General features: G+C 42.3%; 1 protein-coding gene across 5 annotated transcripts in view; it reads right to left on the reverse strand.

Annotated features, from left to right (window-relative positions):
• JMJD1C (jumonji domain containing 1C) overlaps positions 1-19,321 on the reverse strand; it is a 158,865-nt gene that overhangs the window by 23,596 nt on the left and 115,948 nt on the right. For 4 of the 5 annotated variants that reach the window (XM_063406124.1, XM_063406127.1, XM_063406128.1 and 1 more), the window contains 7 exons: positions 16,468-16,573; positions 11,456-11,580; positions 10,062-10,205; positions 9,758-9,944; positions 8,010-9,670; positions 4,796-4,968; positions 2,312-4,482 (listed from right to left, as the gene is read on the reverse strand). In XM_063406124.1, the coding sequence (XP_063262194.1) occupies positions 2,312-4,482; positions 4,796-4,968; positions 8,010-9,670; positions 9,758-9,944; positions 10,062-10,205; positions 11,456-11,580; positions 16,468-16,573 (4,567 nt within the window). The remainder of the gene's footprint in view (positions 1-2,311; positions 4,483-4,795; positions 4,969-8,009; positions 9,671-9,757; positions 9,945-10,061; positions 10,206-11,455; positions 11,581-16,467; positions 16,574-19,321) is intronic. The other variant, XM_063406126.1, reaches the window with a different exon arrangement.

Genomic DNA, 19,321 nt, shown 5'->3' on the forward strand with positions numbered 1-19,321 from the left:
TCAGAGTCTCATTCTGACAAAAAAAGCAAAGCAAAAAAAACCAATACTGCACAAAAGTTAGGTTTGAACTCTGTTTCAAGTGAAGGTGTAGCCAAAAAAGACCACAGTTTAATGAATAAAAGAAGAGCTTGAAAAAACCAACCTAAAGCCAAATTCCAACTCCTTTGAAACATTATTTTTAAGGTTACAGATATGACTACAGAACTGCAGCTATATTCACAGAATCCATTTACACTCTGTCTGGTTTGGTGGCTTTGCAAGGCCAAGCAGTGTAATTCTATTTTCGATACCCAAGTCAGCAGATCTGACACCAAGTAACATAAGGAGCAAGTCTATTGAGTAATAAGTGCAATTTTCACATACAGGTTTTGAAACTGAACCCTGTTGTTATTTAACCAAGCTTTCATTTTAAGGAGTTTTGAAAGTGGCACCACTCTTATCTGCAGACAGAGAGAATTATCTGTCATTTCATCTACCACTACTCTTGAAAGTTCATGTCCTGTAAACAGGGATCTGATGTAGGATGATAAAAGGGTCAGGTGCTAACTTTGGACTTGGTACCTGGGTTCAGATTGGTGTTTTGCCAGAGATGACTTGTACAAAGTTTGCAAGCGACAGATTGCCTGTGCCTCAGCTCTTGGCCTAGAAACCACACTCCACACTCACCCAAGGTATGACAGTAACTGGATTAAAACCTGAAGAGCAAAAAAGGCCCAAGTACAGGTTTACTAATCCAAAGCAATGTTTTCTGCCTTCGAAGCAGAGATCCTGGGTGTCACCTGGGAGCTGCCAGACCTCAAGCTCTATGAGCAGGCACTTGGAAGACCCCCAGCCCTTGCAGGGCTGTGGAATGCCTTGCTTAGCAGGAGAGAGCCTCACAGCCTGGAGCTCTGAGTGCTCTTTGGCTGCCACACAAACTCCTGGGGGGCTTTCCAAAAAGGCACCAGGACAAAGCACTGCTCAGCCGGGGTGGAATCCACACACCACCCACGCTGCAGAACTGCCACTGAGCCCCAGAGCACAGTTAGTTACCTCCAGCCTCCTGCAGAGAACCCAGGCAGCTGTTCCAAGGGAACATCACCTTTCCTGAAAGCTCCTCAAGGCTGACCATGATTCTGTGTACATCTTTAATGGAAAGTTCTTTTTGAAAGAAGAATCTCTGACCAGCTCTCTTGCAGCAACTTACCACAAAGAAATGTTTTGCAGCAACAGAAAGGTCATAAACACTTAAAATGTTCAATGTATGTATTTACAGTTTCCTTTAAGGGAAGTCGAGAAAGATTTTACAGGCATGTTCGCCTTGATCTTCCCTTTACTTGGAAGCAGAAAGAAAAAGCAATACTATTACCACTGGAGCAAATATCCAGAATACTTCAAACAGACTACAACACTTTCATCACCCAGTACAATTCAGGGATCAAGTACTCTCAGATAGCAGAAGAGTAACTTTATACACCAGACAGTGAAAAGCCACAGAATGTAATTACAGGCAGTATTGCTCATTTTCTTCCTACCTGTACTTAAAAATCTTACAAGAAGTAATTTAATGGTAGATTCTCTCATACTTAACCAGACCAAAGACAAAGAAGAATCCTTGGAGAAGAATAAATTGGGATAAAAAATAAGGCAAGTTTTTAAATAAAATCTCTTATGTTGGTAGACCGGTTTTTCTTTTCATATTAGTCTAATTACAATCTGCTACACGTTATAGTATTACATTTAAATGGAAATTTGTATTTCCTTAAATTTTTTTATGCCTTAAACAAGAGGGATGTTAACACCATGTACTACACATGCTAGTTAGGAGTGTGAAATTATTCTCCCCTAAACCTCCCATTAAATTAACCAAATCGTAACTGAGTGGCATCAGGCTCTCAAGGAACTGCCTCTGGCTTACTGATCAAAGGATGAATGAGAGTTCAACAACAGAGAATCTTTCCCTCCAGCAATGCTCTAAAAATAAATGCATTATATCTTAAAATAAAAAAACTCCAACATATATATATATATAGCTCAATACAAGTACAACTATATGCACCAGCCTCTCAGTTCTGATGGACAGCATGAAAGAGATGGTTTGCTGCTGACGTTTAGGCCAGGAACCAGTTTGTTAACACAGACATACAAACCGCTCTATTTCTTACACCAGGATATTTCCAACGGCCTCAAGACAGATAAATCTGGACCTACTCATTTACACAGGCATGTTTTTTAGCTCTTTTTCCCAGCTATTGTGCATGATAAACCCTCCAGGATTAAGTGTTGGACTTCACATGCTCCTGTGTCTTCCAAATCAGATTAATATACTCACTGCTGTTACTGCCGCTCTGTAACTTCAGCTTGCTTTTTTCTTTGGCGCTCCTGCTAAGAACACCATTTGGTTTCACTTCTTCCTCGGTATCACCCTTTTTTTTCTGCAAATCGTTTTGTTTCTTTTTGTAAGTTGGCTTGGGCTGCCGTTTAGTCCTTTGCTCTGACTTGCTCTCGCTTTCATCAGAGTCACCACTTTCAGAGCCAGACTCGTAAGTTCGTTTTCCTTTTCTCCTTGGGTGCTTATCTTCCTTCACAAACTTATCCGCCAAGATTTTGCTATCTATGTTATTTTGCAAATCATTTGATGTAGAAGCTATTAAATTGACAGTACACGGCTTAATAATTTCTGAAACGCTGTTCCCTGAATTCTCTTTTTTATTAGTGTTTTTATCTTCCTCTGAATGCCTTGTTAGCCAAGCCTTTTTCAGTTTAGTGTGGTAGTTTGGCTGACTCGTCTGGGAAGTTTGCCCACTGCCTACAGAGTTCGCTTTGTTTATTGTATTACAGACGATAGCGCTGTCTGGGGAGAGAGAGGTTGAAAATGTCTGATTTTTCACAGAGCTGGACTCGGGCTCAGCGGTGTTACTACTTTTAAACTGAGCTGCGGCCAACGCCGCCTTGTGCTTTTTCAAATGGACAAAGTCAGTGGAGGCGGAGAAGGCCGAGCTGTGCTGAGCGGCGCTGCCAGCGGCGGATGTAACCGGAGCTGCGGCGCTGACCTTGCCCTCGTGGGGCGGTGCCGCCCTCGGGGCCGCGCTCTCCGGCGCCGCGCCCGGCACCGCGCAGGTCAGCTCCGCGCTGGCCCGGCTCGGCACGCTGGCCGGCACCGCCGCCGGCGCAGGGACATCCGTCTTGGTGCTGCACACGATGGCCGTGGTAGGGGTGGCAGCACGAGGAACGCTGCCTTGCGAGACAGCTGCAAATTTCTTTTCATACTGTGTGCGAGCACTGTCTGAATTCATATTTGGCAGTATGACTCTTCCAGTCTCCCTGGCTTCCGCTGTTTTCAGGCAATCTGCTAGATTTGTCACAGCTGAGGATCTCTCGCTAGCTCGATCTTTGGAAGCAGCCTGCATTACTGGTACGTTCTCGTACTTTGTGCTAGAAGGAGGACGCACAATAACAGATGCCGTAGCGGACTGTGACTTTCCACTCATTCTTTCACTGTGCCAATCCACTTTTTCATTATTTGGGGCGTTACTAGACTTCCACATTTCTGATAAGTTCTGTTCAGAAGTGCCCTTGTAAACAGTCTGGGCTTCCTTGGGCTCAGGTACTAAAGTTGGCGGTTTCTGCAGCTCCTGTACTTTGCCACCACCGGCATTAACGGGTTGAACAGGGGTTAGAGTTGGAGGTGAAAGGCTGCTATAGCTGCTCTCCTTCTTCTCCAGGGTCTGGTGCACAGGAGGGTGAAACACAGGGGCCCTATGCAAGGCAGGCATACTCCGGAGTGTATTTGAAGATGAGACTGACAGCTGAGTAGGGCTCCTGCTGTCACTTCTGAAGGAATTTACAGAATGAGACTGCACTGACTGTGAAAGCTGCTCGGGTATCTTGCTTGTAGAGCCTTCGCTCTCTGGTTGGTGCTTAATCAAAGGTGGCGGTTTTGAAAGGGAAGAAATGTAGGAGGGGAGAGCCTGGGGACTAGCTGCTGTTGAAGGACAATTAGCTTGCTTATCGACATATACACCTGAAGCTTCCTTTGATGGGTATGATCTTGGTGGTTCATTTACTACACTGTTAGACAAGGTGGTGAAATAGTTACTCTGCGGCAAACTCTGTGGAACTGAGTGTTTCATTTTATACAGCTCTGACACAGAGCGTTCAGCATCTTTGTCATATTTTACTGAATGGCTTTTGGGACTTGAAGATAAGGATGTTACCCTGGAGTAGTTCTCTCTCTCTCCCTCCAGTGCCTTTATTTTAGCTGTAAAAGGAGCAACTTCAATACTTTCTTGGAGAATCCGTCTGTGTTCTTCTTTGTATTTGCTCAGTCGCTCGCCAGTCTCCTGTGGTGGCCTTGGCAGCTGGTTCAACATTGGATCTGCATAATGTCTGTGCATATGGCTCTCCTTTGCTGCCTGCGTTCTGCTCTGCTCCAGTTCGCTCTTCACTGGTGCAGTGGTAACAGAACGCGAAGGTTCAACAAACGCTTTCTTCTCCAGTTCTCTGTTTGAAGAATGGTTAAGCAAACACAGGTTAGCCTGAATGTAATACAATGTGCTAGACAAAGACCTTTCTTCCCATGCCCTGAGCAAGTTAACTATTAACACAAAATAAACTTTCCTCTATATTAAGTACAATTTTCAGAAGTCTTCCAATGACTCACGAACTCAAGTATTGTACCAAGTCAACAAGGCAACACAGTGACAAGCCTGTGTCCCCCACGGGCATCCCCATCTACAAATAAACTAAAAGGAAGCTGAAAGGCAACATCACTTGCTGCAATGTACCCTCACACAGAGCTCAGCAGCAAACTTACTCCTTGCGATGCTCTGCCATACTTTTGGACAGAGGCGGGCTGGAATGCGTTGTCAGCTTGAGCGGCCGGAGGGGATCTGCGCTGGATGGTCGCACAGGAATGTGGCTCCGTAAACCAAGGCTGTCAGCTGAGGTCACTGGCGTGGGCTGGTGTAACCAGGGGCTGGGAGTATTCTGTTGACACCAACCAAAACAAAAAAATACAATCAGGTTTCAAAATAATCATGGGACCGCAAGGACAACTCTACCAAGTCCTACCAATGATCAAAGTGAAGTAATGTATTTCAGTATCAAATCATAGAAAGTAAATAAAATCTAACACTTTAAGTCACTTTTTTTGACCAACTAAAACATGACTGTACTTCCCTTCGACTGCCAGCATACAAAACAGTTTACACATTTCAGAAGCATTCTGAGAACTATTTAATTTTCAAGTACTCAGGATGAGCATCTCAAGCTCATCAAAATTAACAAACCAATGACAACCTGACAACACTTAAATTCAGTTACTAGTAAAAAAACCATTACCTCTTCAAAGAATTGCTAGAAGTATTTCTCTAAAAATACAAATATGGTTTGATATTTCTGGAAGCAATTTTATCTCCAGCCTTATGACAAATCTCAATAAAAGGGATGTAAGTATCTCTTTCCTGGACTGTTCCTCTCCTGCCCCAACCAAATGATTAAGTAAGATAATCCAAATTAATCTGCTTTATTTAGTCAGGCATTTTTATTTGGCTTGATCATCAACATCACACTACTAAAACCATAAATGTACACCCTTGCCATACTGTGCAGCATGACAAACACACAGCCCAATTTTATGCTGTGTACCTAAACACTCCAAAGGTGGGCCTCCTTGTATAGACACACTGATAAATATTAATCTGTGAAATTACTTCTTAATCTACTTAATCTACTATTTTGTTAGGTTTCTGTTTTCTTATCTTTACTGAAAGCTGTGTAACAGCCTGCAGAAAAGACCAGGAGCAGCTCTCTCTCTCTCCTCTTGGCCCCTCTCTCTCCTCTGCTTAGAAGACCTGCTGACAAGCAGTGCACACAGCGGAGTGCAAAGCAGGGCCTCTGTTGTCAAGTGGGGCTCAAGTGCTGGGGACAAACCAAGAAGGGACTGGGGACAAGAATGAGCTTTTGTGCGCATCCCAAAGCCTCATGGTGCTTGTCCATGCCCACCTTCTTCCCCTGCATGCACTCCTCACCAGTCCACCCCTATCCTCCCCAGACTTGGCAACTCCAGCTGGGAGCTGCTGCAGCAGAAGGGGAGCCAAGAGTTCTCATGACACACGCACACAGCACAGAACAGATCTGCAGGTGCTACAACTTTGAAGTTATGATTTCTGTGTTTTTGAATATTTAAAGCAGCCACTGGGGTTTGTGCTCACAGTTTTAGTGCGCACGTTTCCTAGGCCAGCAGTTCCCACGCTGCGGTGAGTTCCCACGAACAGCCTGTAAGCTGTATTAAAGTATTATGCAAAGAGGGCCCGTCACCTTCGCCCTAGAGGAGCTGGGGAACATCTGCCTGAGCACCAAGCATTGCCCAAACAGCTTCGTGACTCCACCTGCAGCCATCTACTGCCCAGCCCGACCACGGGAGCTGCCACAGCCACCCAAGGACAGTGGGGAAAGGTGGACCTGGGGCACGCTGCCTGCAGCTCACAGACACGGCTCAGCCTTGAGCTGCTGCTGCTGCTCTGAGAGCTGAAACAGATCCCTTCTATGATTGTGGCATCCATGCAAACCGACCTCGGAAACGCCCATTCTGGGTTTCTAAGATCTATTTTAAAAAGGCCTCCAGTGCGAGATCCAGAAGACAAGTCACCACAAGACAACTGCCACATATCAACATAATTAAAAAGCTACGTGCCTCAGTATGCAGGGCTGCATTCTTCAGGCAGCCAAAGTGAAAATGTCTATCGTAAGTTCTTTTAAAATGGACTTTTGTATGGGGTGGAGCAGGCAGCGACACGAAAAGATAAATCCACTTATCTTTTTCTCTTAGGCTTTTCCTCACTGCTTTATTTTGGTTTTATCACATTTTAGATCAAATTCACTTCATATTACAAGGCCAACTCAAACTGACTGTTTCGGGAAAGACTTAGCCACAATGTTTGGCTTTTTTTTTAAGAATGAATCTGGGGAGGAACAGCCTTCCTCATGATAAAATAAAAAATCTTTCCAACCATTCAGAATGCCAAGCCTTGACACAAAGGCTTACAATTTGGCAGAAGGACCACTGTCAGTGACATGCTTTTTGTGTCCCTGTGAAAATCTGTCCAAATTAGGCCAAGTTGAAAGCCTCTAAAGATCAGTGTGCACATGCTCAGTGGTGGTTTAATTGAAGCTGGCAGTAAAGCTCTCCAAAGTTTCTGTCTGCACTACACACTGCATCTTACACTATTCCTCTGAGGTGTCTGCAATGAGCAGGCCATATCCCAAGCCTTCAGGAGCTAAGAAAACTTTTCCTGTAATTGCCACGTCTGCCTGCCAAACCCCACCACCGCACTGGGCACTAGGCTGAAAACACAAACCATTCCTTCTGAGACTTGAGTGGTTACACTCAGACAGAGGAATCACCCTGACTTGAATACAGAGGAGTAGAAAGCAGATGGGAAGGCAGGGATGTGTGTCAACAGAAACAGAAGGGGAGAAAACGACACACCAAGAAAAGGGTACACGGAGAGGTGTAAAGACAAGAGAAATGTGTGTAGAGAGTGCATGAAACATTTATAAATGCAAGAGTATTTCTCTTCAGAACTTCCTACTGGATTTAGCACTCCTTCCTTCTCCGCCTTCCACCATTACTGAGTGAGCATGCATGAAATGTCACTATGTAGACAAATGTGCCACCTTTCCTAACATTTCACTTACACAATGGTACACAGTTCGAGGCAGCAAATATTTACCCTGTGAACTTGAGTTTCCAAACAAGCTCGCTGACCTCACTTTTAGTCATAAATTAAAATCAAACATTCAATCTTTCTTCAGAATTCTTAAGAAATCAAGGTCTGCAAAAACTCCCTACACACATCCATCATAAGACAACGGTTACTGCTGCGGTTCCATTCTGGTTCTCTGCCGACTCCAAAACCCCACCAGCACAGTAAAGTCAGTGTGACACCACATCTGTACCTAGGAAATCACTGCTGGGAGGCCCCAGGCCCAGCTAAGTACATCAGTAAGAAAGGATTTGAACTTACCCTTCTCAAGGAAGCCTCTGCATTAACAGGAGTTTCTGGGTGGACCCATTTGGAGGAGGGCAGACCGAGTCCTGAGTAAGCATGTGTTCCATTTGGATACTGCCAAATAATTGGATAAAGCCCTAGCTGATTATAGGAAGCAGAAGGATGAGCTTGTCCGAGAAGATGTGGAGACTGGTGTTGTAACATCTGTTGCTGCTGCTGGTGTGCTAATGCCAAATGGCTTAAGCTGCTAGCATGAGCAGTCTCTAGTCGCGGGTGGGCACCCAGCAGGGAGGCAGCAGGCACTCCGGGCAGCACTGTGGGAAGTAGATGAGGGTGATGAACAGAATGGTGAGATGCGCTGCTAAGGGGGTGGGGGTTAATAGCGGACATGGGGGCCTGAGCTGAAGACCCAGCGAGCAGATGGGATGAACCAGTTAATGCAGGATGATGTGCGTTGGGATTTAAACAGGTTCGGTGGGATGAGGAATGCAGAGGATAATTATGCTGATGCAAGTAAGGTGAAATGTGATTAGTTCCTGTTTCTTGTCCAATCAGAGTGGGGTCCCTGTATACTGTGAAATGTTCGTTCTTGTCAATGATAAGAGGACTCTTAGTAGCTTCTAGAGCACTAACTCTAGCTGGAACTGGATGAAAACTAGACCTAGGCAAATCATGATCAGTTTTACTGGCTGACCTTGTTAATCCAGTAGCATGGCTGTTTTGGGAACTAACCTTAGACTTCACAGTATCAGAAGATTGGGTGAATTTAGGCTTAACATCAGGTGACTTTGTTTTAGGATGATCAACTGAAGCACTAGATTTTGACTTCACAGAATCGGGGACTGGACTTTGTTTACGCAGTTTACTCTCTTCTGCTACAGAAGCTACATTTAACGAAGACATAAATGAGCCATACTGCACTTTTTCAGAATTTAAGTGTTCATTTACTGGTAATGTTTTTACAACCCCAGGTTGTATCAAATCCGTTTTACTGCTAACCCAACTTTGATCGGCTTCCTGTTTTCTTGCTTCAAGGAAATTTGCATTTGCAAATTGCTGCTTTAAATCACTGCTGTGAGATTCTATTTTCTGAACCGTTTGCAAACCAAAGGTACTTGCAGCATTATCCTGGTTCTCCTTTTCAGAGGTGTTTTTATTAGTAACGTCGACAACACACTTAGGAGTGGGAGGTCTGGGTAAAAACTGCTCATTTTTTATCTCCACGGGATGATGTTTTTCTGCATTACACTCTTGAACAGGAGGATCCTTGGCATTCTGCTCATAAAGCGTTGGCTGCTCCGCTGCATGGGGCGAAGATTTTTCCTGATGATCCACGACTGACGACTTCAGCCTTTCTGTCTCTTCATGGTTTTTGTCCTGCTGTACTTCATCCCATGGAGACTGTCTATCTGTTAGTGTCTGCTCTACTTCCTCAGTAGTTTGGGATTTTCCTTCTTCTCCATTTATCTTTGAAGAGTTCTTGCTTTTTAACTCGTTTTCTGAATTTTGCTCTGAGGATGAATCTGTTAATCTTTTATTTGAAATCTCTGAGTCACTGCTCTCAGAATAATCTGAGATATTGTCTGTCCGCAGTCTCTTCATATTTAATTTTTTTTCATCCTCTTCAGGTTTTCTTCTTTTACTAAGAAAGTGTTTATTTTTGGTTTTGGGGTTTTCTGCAAAAGATAAAAACACTTCTATCAGATTTTCAGTCTAATACAGTTTTAGGAAGCTCTCCCTCCCTTTCCATTAACCACTTTTACCTCCTCGACCTATATAATCATATCTTTCATCTTTCATCTTCTCCTCATCAGGCATGCTGCTATCAGAGCCTTTCCTCTTATTTGGCCGAGTATTCCTCTGTTGCTGGTGAGAATTCTGTCTTGGTGCTGCAGTTTGGGAATTCATTGCTGGTCTGGGACTATTTGCTTGTGCACGTGTATAATGACCCTAAAAATAATTTGTTATTAATGGACTTAAATGCAACGGTAATTAGTGTCTTTAAACATGTACTTTTAACATTTGCAATATAGGGAAATACTTAGGTAAAAAGATAAATGTATCTACGTGAACTGTGTTGCTGTTCTGGTTGGAACGAGACCGTCGGCGTGAAGTGATGCCAATATTTTCACCTTTCAACAAAGAGTGAACAACATCATCTAGAAAGGTCATCTGAACCATAGAAGGATCAACATTCTGAGGTTCTAACACCTGGTTTATGAAAAAAAAAAAAAAAAGAAAAAAGAGAAGAGAGAAAATAACAATCCACAGATGTTCAGACAATGCCTAATCTGTATTTTCTGTACCAGTGTTCACCAGTCTATTTTGTGTGCTAAAGACTAATCAGAGAAAAGCCTACTTAATCCTGACAAGCAGAACTGACATATGACACAACAAATGCTGGGAACAGTGTCAAACCAAAGCAAATGTGTCTTTACATGTCATTGCAAAAATAATTTTTTTTTAAAGGAAAAAGTACCCCACCACCCATTGCTTCCCCGTTCACTGACCTGCAAATTTAAGATTTAACAAGCTATTCATAGAATAACCCCTAAGTAGTAATTACAACATACAAATATTTTATGAAATTATCTTAAGATACTATAAATTATACTGCAGAAACACATTACAGTACTGCTTTCAACAGAAGCAAAACCGTTACAAGAAGAGAATCAAAATGACTGGAAAGAAGAATTCTAGAATTGTTGAGCATTACTAGTGAGAAACACTTCATAAAGTAGGAAATGCTACACAGATCTTCAAAGGCTATAGTATAAAGTGAAAAAAGCAACATTTGGGGAATATTAATTTGAGCAAATTAAGGGGAAGAATTTATCTGAGTAACAGACTAGTCTTAAATTTTTATTGTCACACATGGTTTTGTCAGTCATTTCAAGGCAGATGGGTCATTCACTCTGTTGAGTCATTACTCTCCTGAAATAGAATTCATTACTGCCATTAAAAGTATCAGTATTAACTCCTTTCATAACATCAAATTCCAAAATAAAACTAAAACCCACCACAGCAAATAAAAATTAGGGCTGCAGTAAATGCTTAATTCGATAAATTGCACAAAGTGACTATTTCAATTGCTTGGAAAAAGTAACCATTACTGCAGTGCTGAAAGATTTCATTCTTGTGAAAAGAAATTCTCAGCAGAGCAGACAGGGAAGACCAGTTCTTCAAACTGGATTGCTTCACTTCAAAGACTTCACCAGTCAAATAGAAACAGCAGAAGAAACTGCAGGACTGGTATTAATCATATCTGCACAAATGCTCAGCTTCAGGGGCATTTAACTGAGAGCCCAGCACAGTTTGGCTGTAGTTTCAGTGCAGCAATACCCTCAACCTGCTGGAACTGAACAAACTTGGTGTGTGTCTGAGTGCTACAACAGAAATTAGAACCTCCCAAGGCACAGTTTACCTGCAGCTTGTTTCCTGAGTATCACCCATCAACTCACCTGGTCATTCATAACCACCATAGTGCGGGTGAAGAGATCATGGTGAGTGATGATGCCAGTGAACCACTGGGTGGCAGAATCCTGTCTGTACACTCTCACCCTATAACCATTTAAGGAGTACGGACCTTTGGAAGGGGAAGAAATAAAAAAGCCATTGAGGAATGCAGGAAAAAAAAAAAAAGGAAAAAAAAAGTCATGCATGGATTTTCCTGCCTTTTATTTAAGCTTCACAGCAAATATATAGTGCAAATGGCATGGACAGCTAACCACAGATTCAGGAAGACATTTTGAAATGCAAATGGTCCATGTAAGTATGCTTTAAGGTTAATTCTGCTAACATTTTCAACACACAATTTTCTTATCTAAGTACATCTTTCTGCAACTGTGATGACATGATGGGAAAATTCCTGCCTACAAAGAGCAACCACAGAAAAGTAATCTGAAAGGCTTGAAAGTGGCAGCAGCAGGTTATACAGAAGCCATTTAACAGGCTAGTCACATGCCCACAGCTGCTTTGCTGGCTGAAAGATTTACATCTCGGTGGTTAGGCTCTGCATCTGCCAAGTCTTTCCCATAGGTGACCACAGAGTTTCTCTCCATTACAACAGGCAGAAAGGCAGTGGAATGATCCCGTGCCTGCTATGGCCACACACAACACTCAAGCACACACACACTATGAACACTTCAGCTCCTGTTTTCAGACATACCAAATCCAAAGAAATCTCACATATTTTTTGCAAAGTTCGGTTTAATGCACCTCCAACAGCCCCTGGGGATGGGGAGCTGTTATGACCAGTACCTATTTTACTGTTTGTTTCAACAGGCAGAAAGGCAGTGGAATGATCCGCGCCTGCTATGGCCACTCAGAACACTCAAGCACACACACTATAAAGTATTCAGCTCCTGTTTTCAGACACACCAATCCAAAGAAACCCCACACATTAAAGCTCAGTTTAATTCACCTTCAAAAGCCCATGTGGATGGGGAGGTATTATGATCCAGTATCTATTTTACAGTTTATTTCAAGACCCAGAAATCGAGATTTAACAGTTTTAATCATATTCAGTGTCTCACTTGATCACTGGAACTCCTAAGTTTCATTGCCCTTGGTGTTTATATAGCATTTTGTATGACCAAGCAACGCTGCCACTAATTTCAGTTCCAACTGTGTGGGTATTGCTGCTTGCGCAATCAAACCCCAGGGCCAGGTCAGGCAAACAGGAAGGGAGGAAAAACCAGTCAGTGACAACCTCCAAACAGCCTAGCTGAAGTGATTTAAGACTGCTCAGCTGCTGAACCACACAGGCAAGGCCAGAATTCCCCAGTCTTTCCTAAAGATCAGTTTTTCCAAGCCCTGCCCAGTACATTAAGCAAGCTCAAACATCTGCAGCAAACAGGCCAGGGACCTCACAGGTGACAGCTTTCTCTAGTAAAAAATATCCAGGATCACACAACTGGGTCTATTATACCCTCTGCATGTGACAGTGTGCTACTGTAAGGATTGTTTTTAATGTCAACATTTGAGAAATCGAGAGAAGTGCAGAAGCAGTAATTATTTAGTAATTTCCAAGTGGTCTCTTGAAACACTTTCTGCATGTGACTCATTTTTAAAACCAGCTGGGAAGAGAAACACCACACCACAGCAGCCTTCTTACCCCCATCCACATCATTCATGGCACAACTGAAACCCTGAGACCTCCTGAACCCCGAGCCACCAGCCTTAACTCATGCCTGGAGTGTGTTTCCAGCAGCACAGGCACTGCCAATCACAGGTACATATGGGCAGAAAAAGAGGAAGAATCCACCAGCTTGTGTCTCACATTTCTGGTCTTGGAGCAGACAGGGTTCCCACGGGGACACATTTCCTGATGGCTTCTCTCCAACCCTTACTCCATACGCCTCTGCAAAACACCTCCAGCTCAGCTCCCACACTTCTGACTGCCTGACCCATCCACATTCTCCCCATCTTGAACTTTTAATGGCTGTCCCAAAGCTCTGCCTTATTCAGACAGTCTCAGTAAAATTCTGCCTGTGTCTCTGTGTAAATCTGCTGTTCCTACTTTCCCGTCCAAGCCCCTCCTCTCTTGCATCCTCCTGCTAACTGCAGAATGATTTTCAGTCTCTTGCATAAGCAGAACCAGCATCTCCCCAGCCTGTCTCATTTTAGCATTACTATGACTACAGGCCACTAGCTTCTAAGTCCTTTCCCTCAGTCTTCTCAGCTTACAAGCTCCATCCTTTCTTCTCAACAGCTTCCAGCTTCTCCCACACTCCCCTACATTGACCCAGTGCCAATTTCTTCCCTCTTACCCCTTGTTCTAATCTGTGTCCGTCCTTCATCCCAGCTGTTACCCTATCTATTTTTAAAAGAGAGTTTATCTACCTTGAAAAACAGTGGCTTGGGTTTTTTTCTTCCATGCTGATGGGGTGACAGGAAGAAGGAGAAAGCCTAAACTGCAGTCACACGACCCAGCCCAGCTCAGCTCCAGCCCAGCCCAGCCACAAGCAGCCATTACAGGAAAAGCCTGGCTTTGTCTCCAGGCCTGGCTGAATCACGCCAGCTACACATTGTTGAAACAGCCTGTGCAGGACTATGAGAAAATGTGCTCAGAGCTGAAGCACACTCAGTGTTTCAAGAGGATTATTATACATGCAGCCTGAGACTGTAATGATAAAAAATCTAATGGGAAGAAAGAAATCAAATATTTTAATTGTTAAAAATCAAAGATATTTCACTATGTTCCTTGAACCGGTTTTATTTGTCCCAAAAGCTTTCAACTCGGCCAAGTTTGGGAGGAGTTTAATTTTTTATTAAACAGGGAACAAACTACTTTCCTGCCAAAGCTACAATCTCTACTGCAAAGCATGCTGCTGTGACTGCCGCCCAAAGAAAAACTTAAATGAGCCAATTTTTTTCTTTAGTCTCACTCTTGTAAATAATTGGACTGGTTTTGACTAAAATTCTCCCTCCTTAGATTGGCATGTTTCTTTCCAAATATTCAGAAGCAGATTTTAATCCTTCTATGCGACCCTCCTCTTTCCTCAGATAAACTGTGTTTTAACTGCAGAGTCAAAGTAGAAAATACTAAGTTCTGATATGAAGGTCTCAGCATCACAGAAAACCAGGAAAAGGCTGGATACTAAAAATGTTGTAGAGGATGAAGCACGAGAATGTGGCAATAATCTTAACAGACACATCTAGACAAGGCAGAACCGAAAATGCAGTCTGAATTGCAGGGAACAGGAAAATGGTAATGGAGAAGGTGAAGCAGACCAGAGAGGAGAGAGGAGAAAAGGAAGAGAACATGACTAGATGCCAGCAGCCAGCGCTGTCACAGGGCTGTCCCTAAGGCACTGGAAGCTCCGTGCCAGTGTGAATTCTGCGTGACCAGGAGCAGGTTCTGCAGCAGGAGATGTGACAGCAGTCCCACGGGCTGAGGTGGGGCACTGCCAGGGCCCTCGTGAGGGAGCGTGTGTCTCCTCAGGTCACACACCACATCAGGGGAGCAAGTGCAGCTAAAGCTTCTCCTTGGATGAGGACAGCTAGCCTCCAAGGACATGGGCAGGAGATTCATCTTATCTCTAATATTCTTCATTTGTGCACTTCTCAGCACAGAAACCTCTGAGAATCTCCATCCATAAAGACAAAAATACAGTTCCTGGAATGATGGGAGGGAGCTGCATGGCTGATGGGCTGGCAGTCTCATTTAGATGACCATTTCAGTGCTGCTGGAGCTTTGATCAACTATTGATTCTGTACCAGTGTGCACAGAGCCTTTTACAATATTTTGTGGTCACTCTAATGAAATACAATAAACAAGCTCAATTCCAGTTTCCTTTTCATATATCCCTGATTTGATTTTGCATCACCTCTTAATACAGTTTTGTCTGCAAATTTCATCAACAGGCTATTAACTTGTATTGCATCTGATGATATCAAAAGAAAAATCTAAACATCTAAAATAACATCAGCATACCAACTTACTATCTACACAATTCCATGTTCATTTTTTCAGCATCCTTCTTCTGTGGCCCATAAGAATCACGTCTAGTCAAATGAGAAACTCCACAGAAGGAAAGACAGAAGTATTTCACTCTAAGTTCAGTACTATACTTACCACATTCCTTTTGTCTTCTGATCTTGGTTTTATCAAAGAGACTAGACAGCAAGGAAACCTCAGAGCCATCCTTAAAATATCTGATTATTTACAGCTTCCCTCCTAATCTTCATTTACAAAATGACTGCTTAAGCATTTTTGTTCTGGAACTGCTTTCCTGGGGATTTTAGCCCAGATCTGCAGAGGTTGGTTTCTGCCTCCTAGTAATAGGAATCCCCCTGCAGAGCTTCCTGAAACTTAATGAATATACTGCAAATGCATACAGTATGTCTACTATCAGCAAGATGGCACCAAAATAATTTCTTCAAATTCATACTAGTTTTCTTGTAACTTGTGGCTACAGAGTAAATATTATGGTACACAGCTTTTTCTGCAACCTCCCAGGATTAGAATCATGTTACAAATTGTAACTGATTTGAAAGGAACTTTCAGTCGGGAGAGAGAGCAGAGAGGGTGGGGATCTGAAAGTATTCTTCATCTGTGACAGAACTGTGAAGAACTACAAGCACAGACACGTATCTGAGAAGTTATCACACGTAACAGTAACACTAGGAGAACACAGAACAGTTGTAAACATGCCAAAATGTGTGTGGATGCCATTCATACACACTGATTTTCACAACAAATTTTATAAAATATCTACAGACTAACGATATTCAGCTTTTGCTGTAATCACTGAAACATCAAGTAAGTTAAGAACAGTCTGAAGCAATCATCAATAGCTTCTTACACTCTTGTTTTCTTGTATTAACAAATACTTCCAAAAAAATAACTTCCAAGTTAAAAAATATATTCTCCATTATATCACAAATGCTATGGGATGAGTCCCACACAAGTAATGGCCTTAAACTAGCTAACACAGAATATAAATAACACAATTTCCCACATAATTACCTTGCATAAAAATCTCCTGAACCTTTTGTTCCTTTACCCAGGCTTTTACCTCCTCATGTAACTGCGGGTTATCCCTGAGAACTGGGTTTAGACTGTCTACGTCGTCCTAAAGTAGAGATTAAAAAAAGAACCATATGTTATGTTTACTTGTAACATTTTTGTTTATTTTCCTAGATGTATTTTAAAATACAATATTAAGTAGTTAGATGCTAATTTTACTGATTGCCTACAAATCCCTGTGCTATTTTTAGAAAAAACTTAAAAGCATAACATAGTGCTAGAAGTTATTTCATGGGAACACAGTATGTCAGATCCCACATGTGGCCAGACTTGTAAGCTATTAATAGGATCACACTTTCATACTGGCTTACTACAAGCTAAAAATGCCCTCTGGAGACTTAGACGTTCACAGGTATGCACAAAGAATTGTTTGAATAATTACTAAATTTAAAAAAAAAATCTGTTTCCCATATCTCTAAAATGTAATGTGGACATGTTGAGCATAAACACAGATATCAAACCTACAAATGTGACACACAAGCAGTATTTTAAGAGAAACAAGCATTCTGAGAGAAACACCATTGCTGATTTTCAAATATGTTGGCCTTTGTTAATTAGGTAGTTTTCAAATAAGACACAGTTTAATTTTTATTACAATCAGTTCTCCTGGAAAAGATTATTTTCCAGTATTTGGTAGGATATCATCTGGAAATTAAGATATATTCAGTGGCTCTGTCCTTCTAACACAAAAAAAATTAGGCACAGAATCTGGTTCATATCCTTGCAAGCATGGCTTAACAATCACCATTCATCTCTGGACTGCTAGAACACCTATTTCTCTATTTCAGAGCAAATTTGCTATTTCCATCTTTGAGGCAAAGAAAGAAAAGCCCGGTGGCTCTTCACACAGAACACGGCCTTGGAAATCCATGAGCAGCAGCAACATTCATTTATAGCAAGAGAACTTCAGACAGCTAAAATAATGAGTGCAATTCTCCACATACAAAATGTAGAATGTTTTATCAGTACTGCAGCCGAGATCAAGCAATTTCTTTCCTTGATCTCCAACAAGTTCCTTGATGTTTCACAATTTATTATGAAGAGCTCCAGCCACAGAACACAAAGATACAAGCAACACCCAGTGAATCGTGCACTGCTGCCAGGCCCTCCAGTGACACAAGCAATTTCTCTCTATTCATCTGGATGAGATAATTCCTGCTAACCCACTGATGACAGGATATCTATTTTCAATTCAAAATTCACTTCCTGACACTTGGGGATTTGCTGTGCTCCACTATGGAGAATGCATCAATGCTTTGGTTATTAGAGAAAATTACTCTCTCTATCCTTACACTTTTACAAATTATATGACCTTGGATCAAAGAAATGGTCAAGATGACCATTTTAATACATGTAGATTGGAACAAAGTGAAAGTGAAGGAAGATCAACAGGACCTCTACCACAAGGTTCAAAATACCAACCACATAAGTACACTGCTAGCATTACCAGAGGCACAAGAGGGTCACAACTAAAATTTATTCAAGAAAGGCCTCTCTCAAATCAGTTTAAAAAAGAGTATTAGCTCTTTTGTCTATGTGTGCAAATCCGTTTGTGCAGTGATCCCACATACAGAAATACCACCACCAGCAGAAAGGGGAATGATTTGCCAGGGGAACACGACAGATCCTACAAATGTTGCTCAGTGTGTGGTGATCACTCATCTGCCCTCCTCCCCATACACTCTCTTTCACAGAGGTTGCAAGAGACTCCCGCACCAACAATTTCCCCACTCAGATCCACATGCACTGGATCTCAGCAACAGGCCCAGGACTGCAACATTGACTTTGGCTGACTTACAAATGTAGTTAATGTGCAGACCTTGCACATTTTGAGTAACCTCTTCAGTCACATCTAAGAAAATCTGTACCTTCACTCTGAGATTATACACATTGATTAAGTACCATGAAATCAAACCTGTTACTCTTAACATTAAACTACTCTCATGAGTTCTTTACACAGTTTTTGAGTCTCTATGTCCTCTTAAACCATTTTTGATTTGTTTCCTGCAGGCAACACACACTGGTGTTTTTTTTTACATTTCACATCCTTCCTAAGCATCACGGCCTTCTTTGAACTTGACACTGAAGATATGTCCATGCTACATATGGTACATTTGAACCTCTATTTCCTATTCAGATGCATGACATCAGCACCTTTGGCTGAGAGTGCTCCACATGAACACTTAGAAAAGGAGACTGCAAGGCCCATTTTGCATTTATCTCCTCACCCTTGGAGAAAGATGAGCTCAAATATCAGCCACAAAAGGCACAACTTAGGTCAAAGACCCATTACACAAACTGAATGTAGGTGTGACTGGGATTATGTGGACGATATCAAAGACAATGCAGAATTTCTAAATATACACACAGCACACATTTAACATATCAGTCACAGGGTAGGGAGAAGATACCAATAGAGCAAGTTCCTGTAATCTCAAAAATTCTGCTCTTTTGTGTACATGTATCTATGAAAAAATGTGTGTGCTATGACTTACCTTTTTCCATCTTTAGTCTTAAATCTGAGTATCTAAACCCCTGGAAATTAACGGCATAATGTGTTAAACTATAAAGCAGTGGCCTTAACCACACTGTTTCAGCACACATCACAAACTCTGGCAAAAGCAGGGAGAGGACAGCAGGCAAGGCTGATGGCTGCAGTCTCTTCCCTAGTTTAGCACTGAAGATAAGCAGATGACTCTGCAGTTCCCAGTTCTTTTCCTTACCCTGTGTTCATACTGCTCAAGGAAGAATTACTGTCTAGATTTGAACCTTGGCAATTGTAACTCTCAGTTTT

This window comes from Prinia subflava, chromosome 9 (assembly GCF_021018805.1).
Source record: "Prinia subflava isolate CZ2003 ecotype Zambia chromosome 9, Cam_Psub_1.2, whole genome shotgun sequence".
NCBI lineage: Eukaryota > Metazoa > Chordata > Aves > Passeriformes > Cisticolidae > Prinia > Prinia subflava.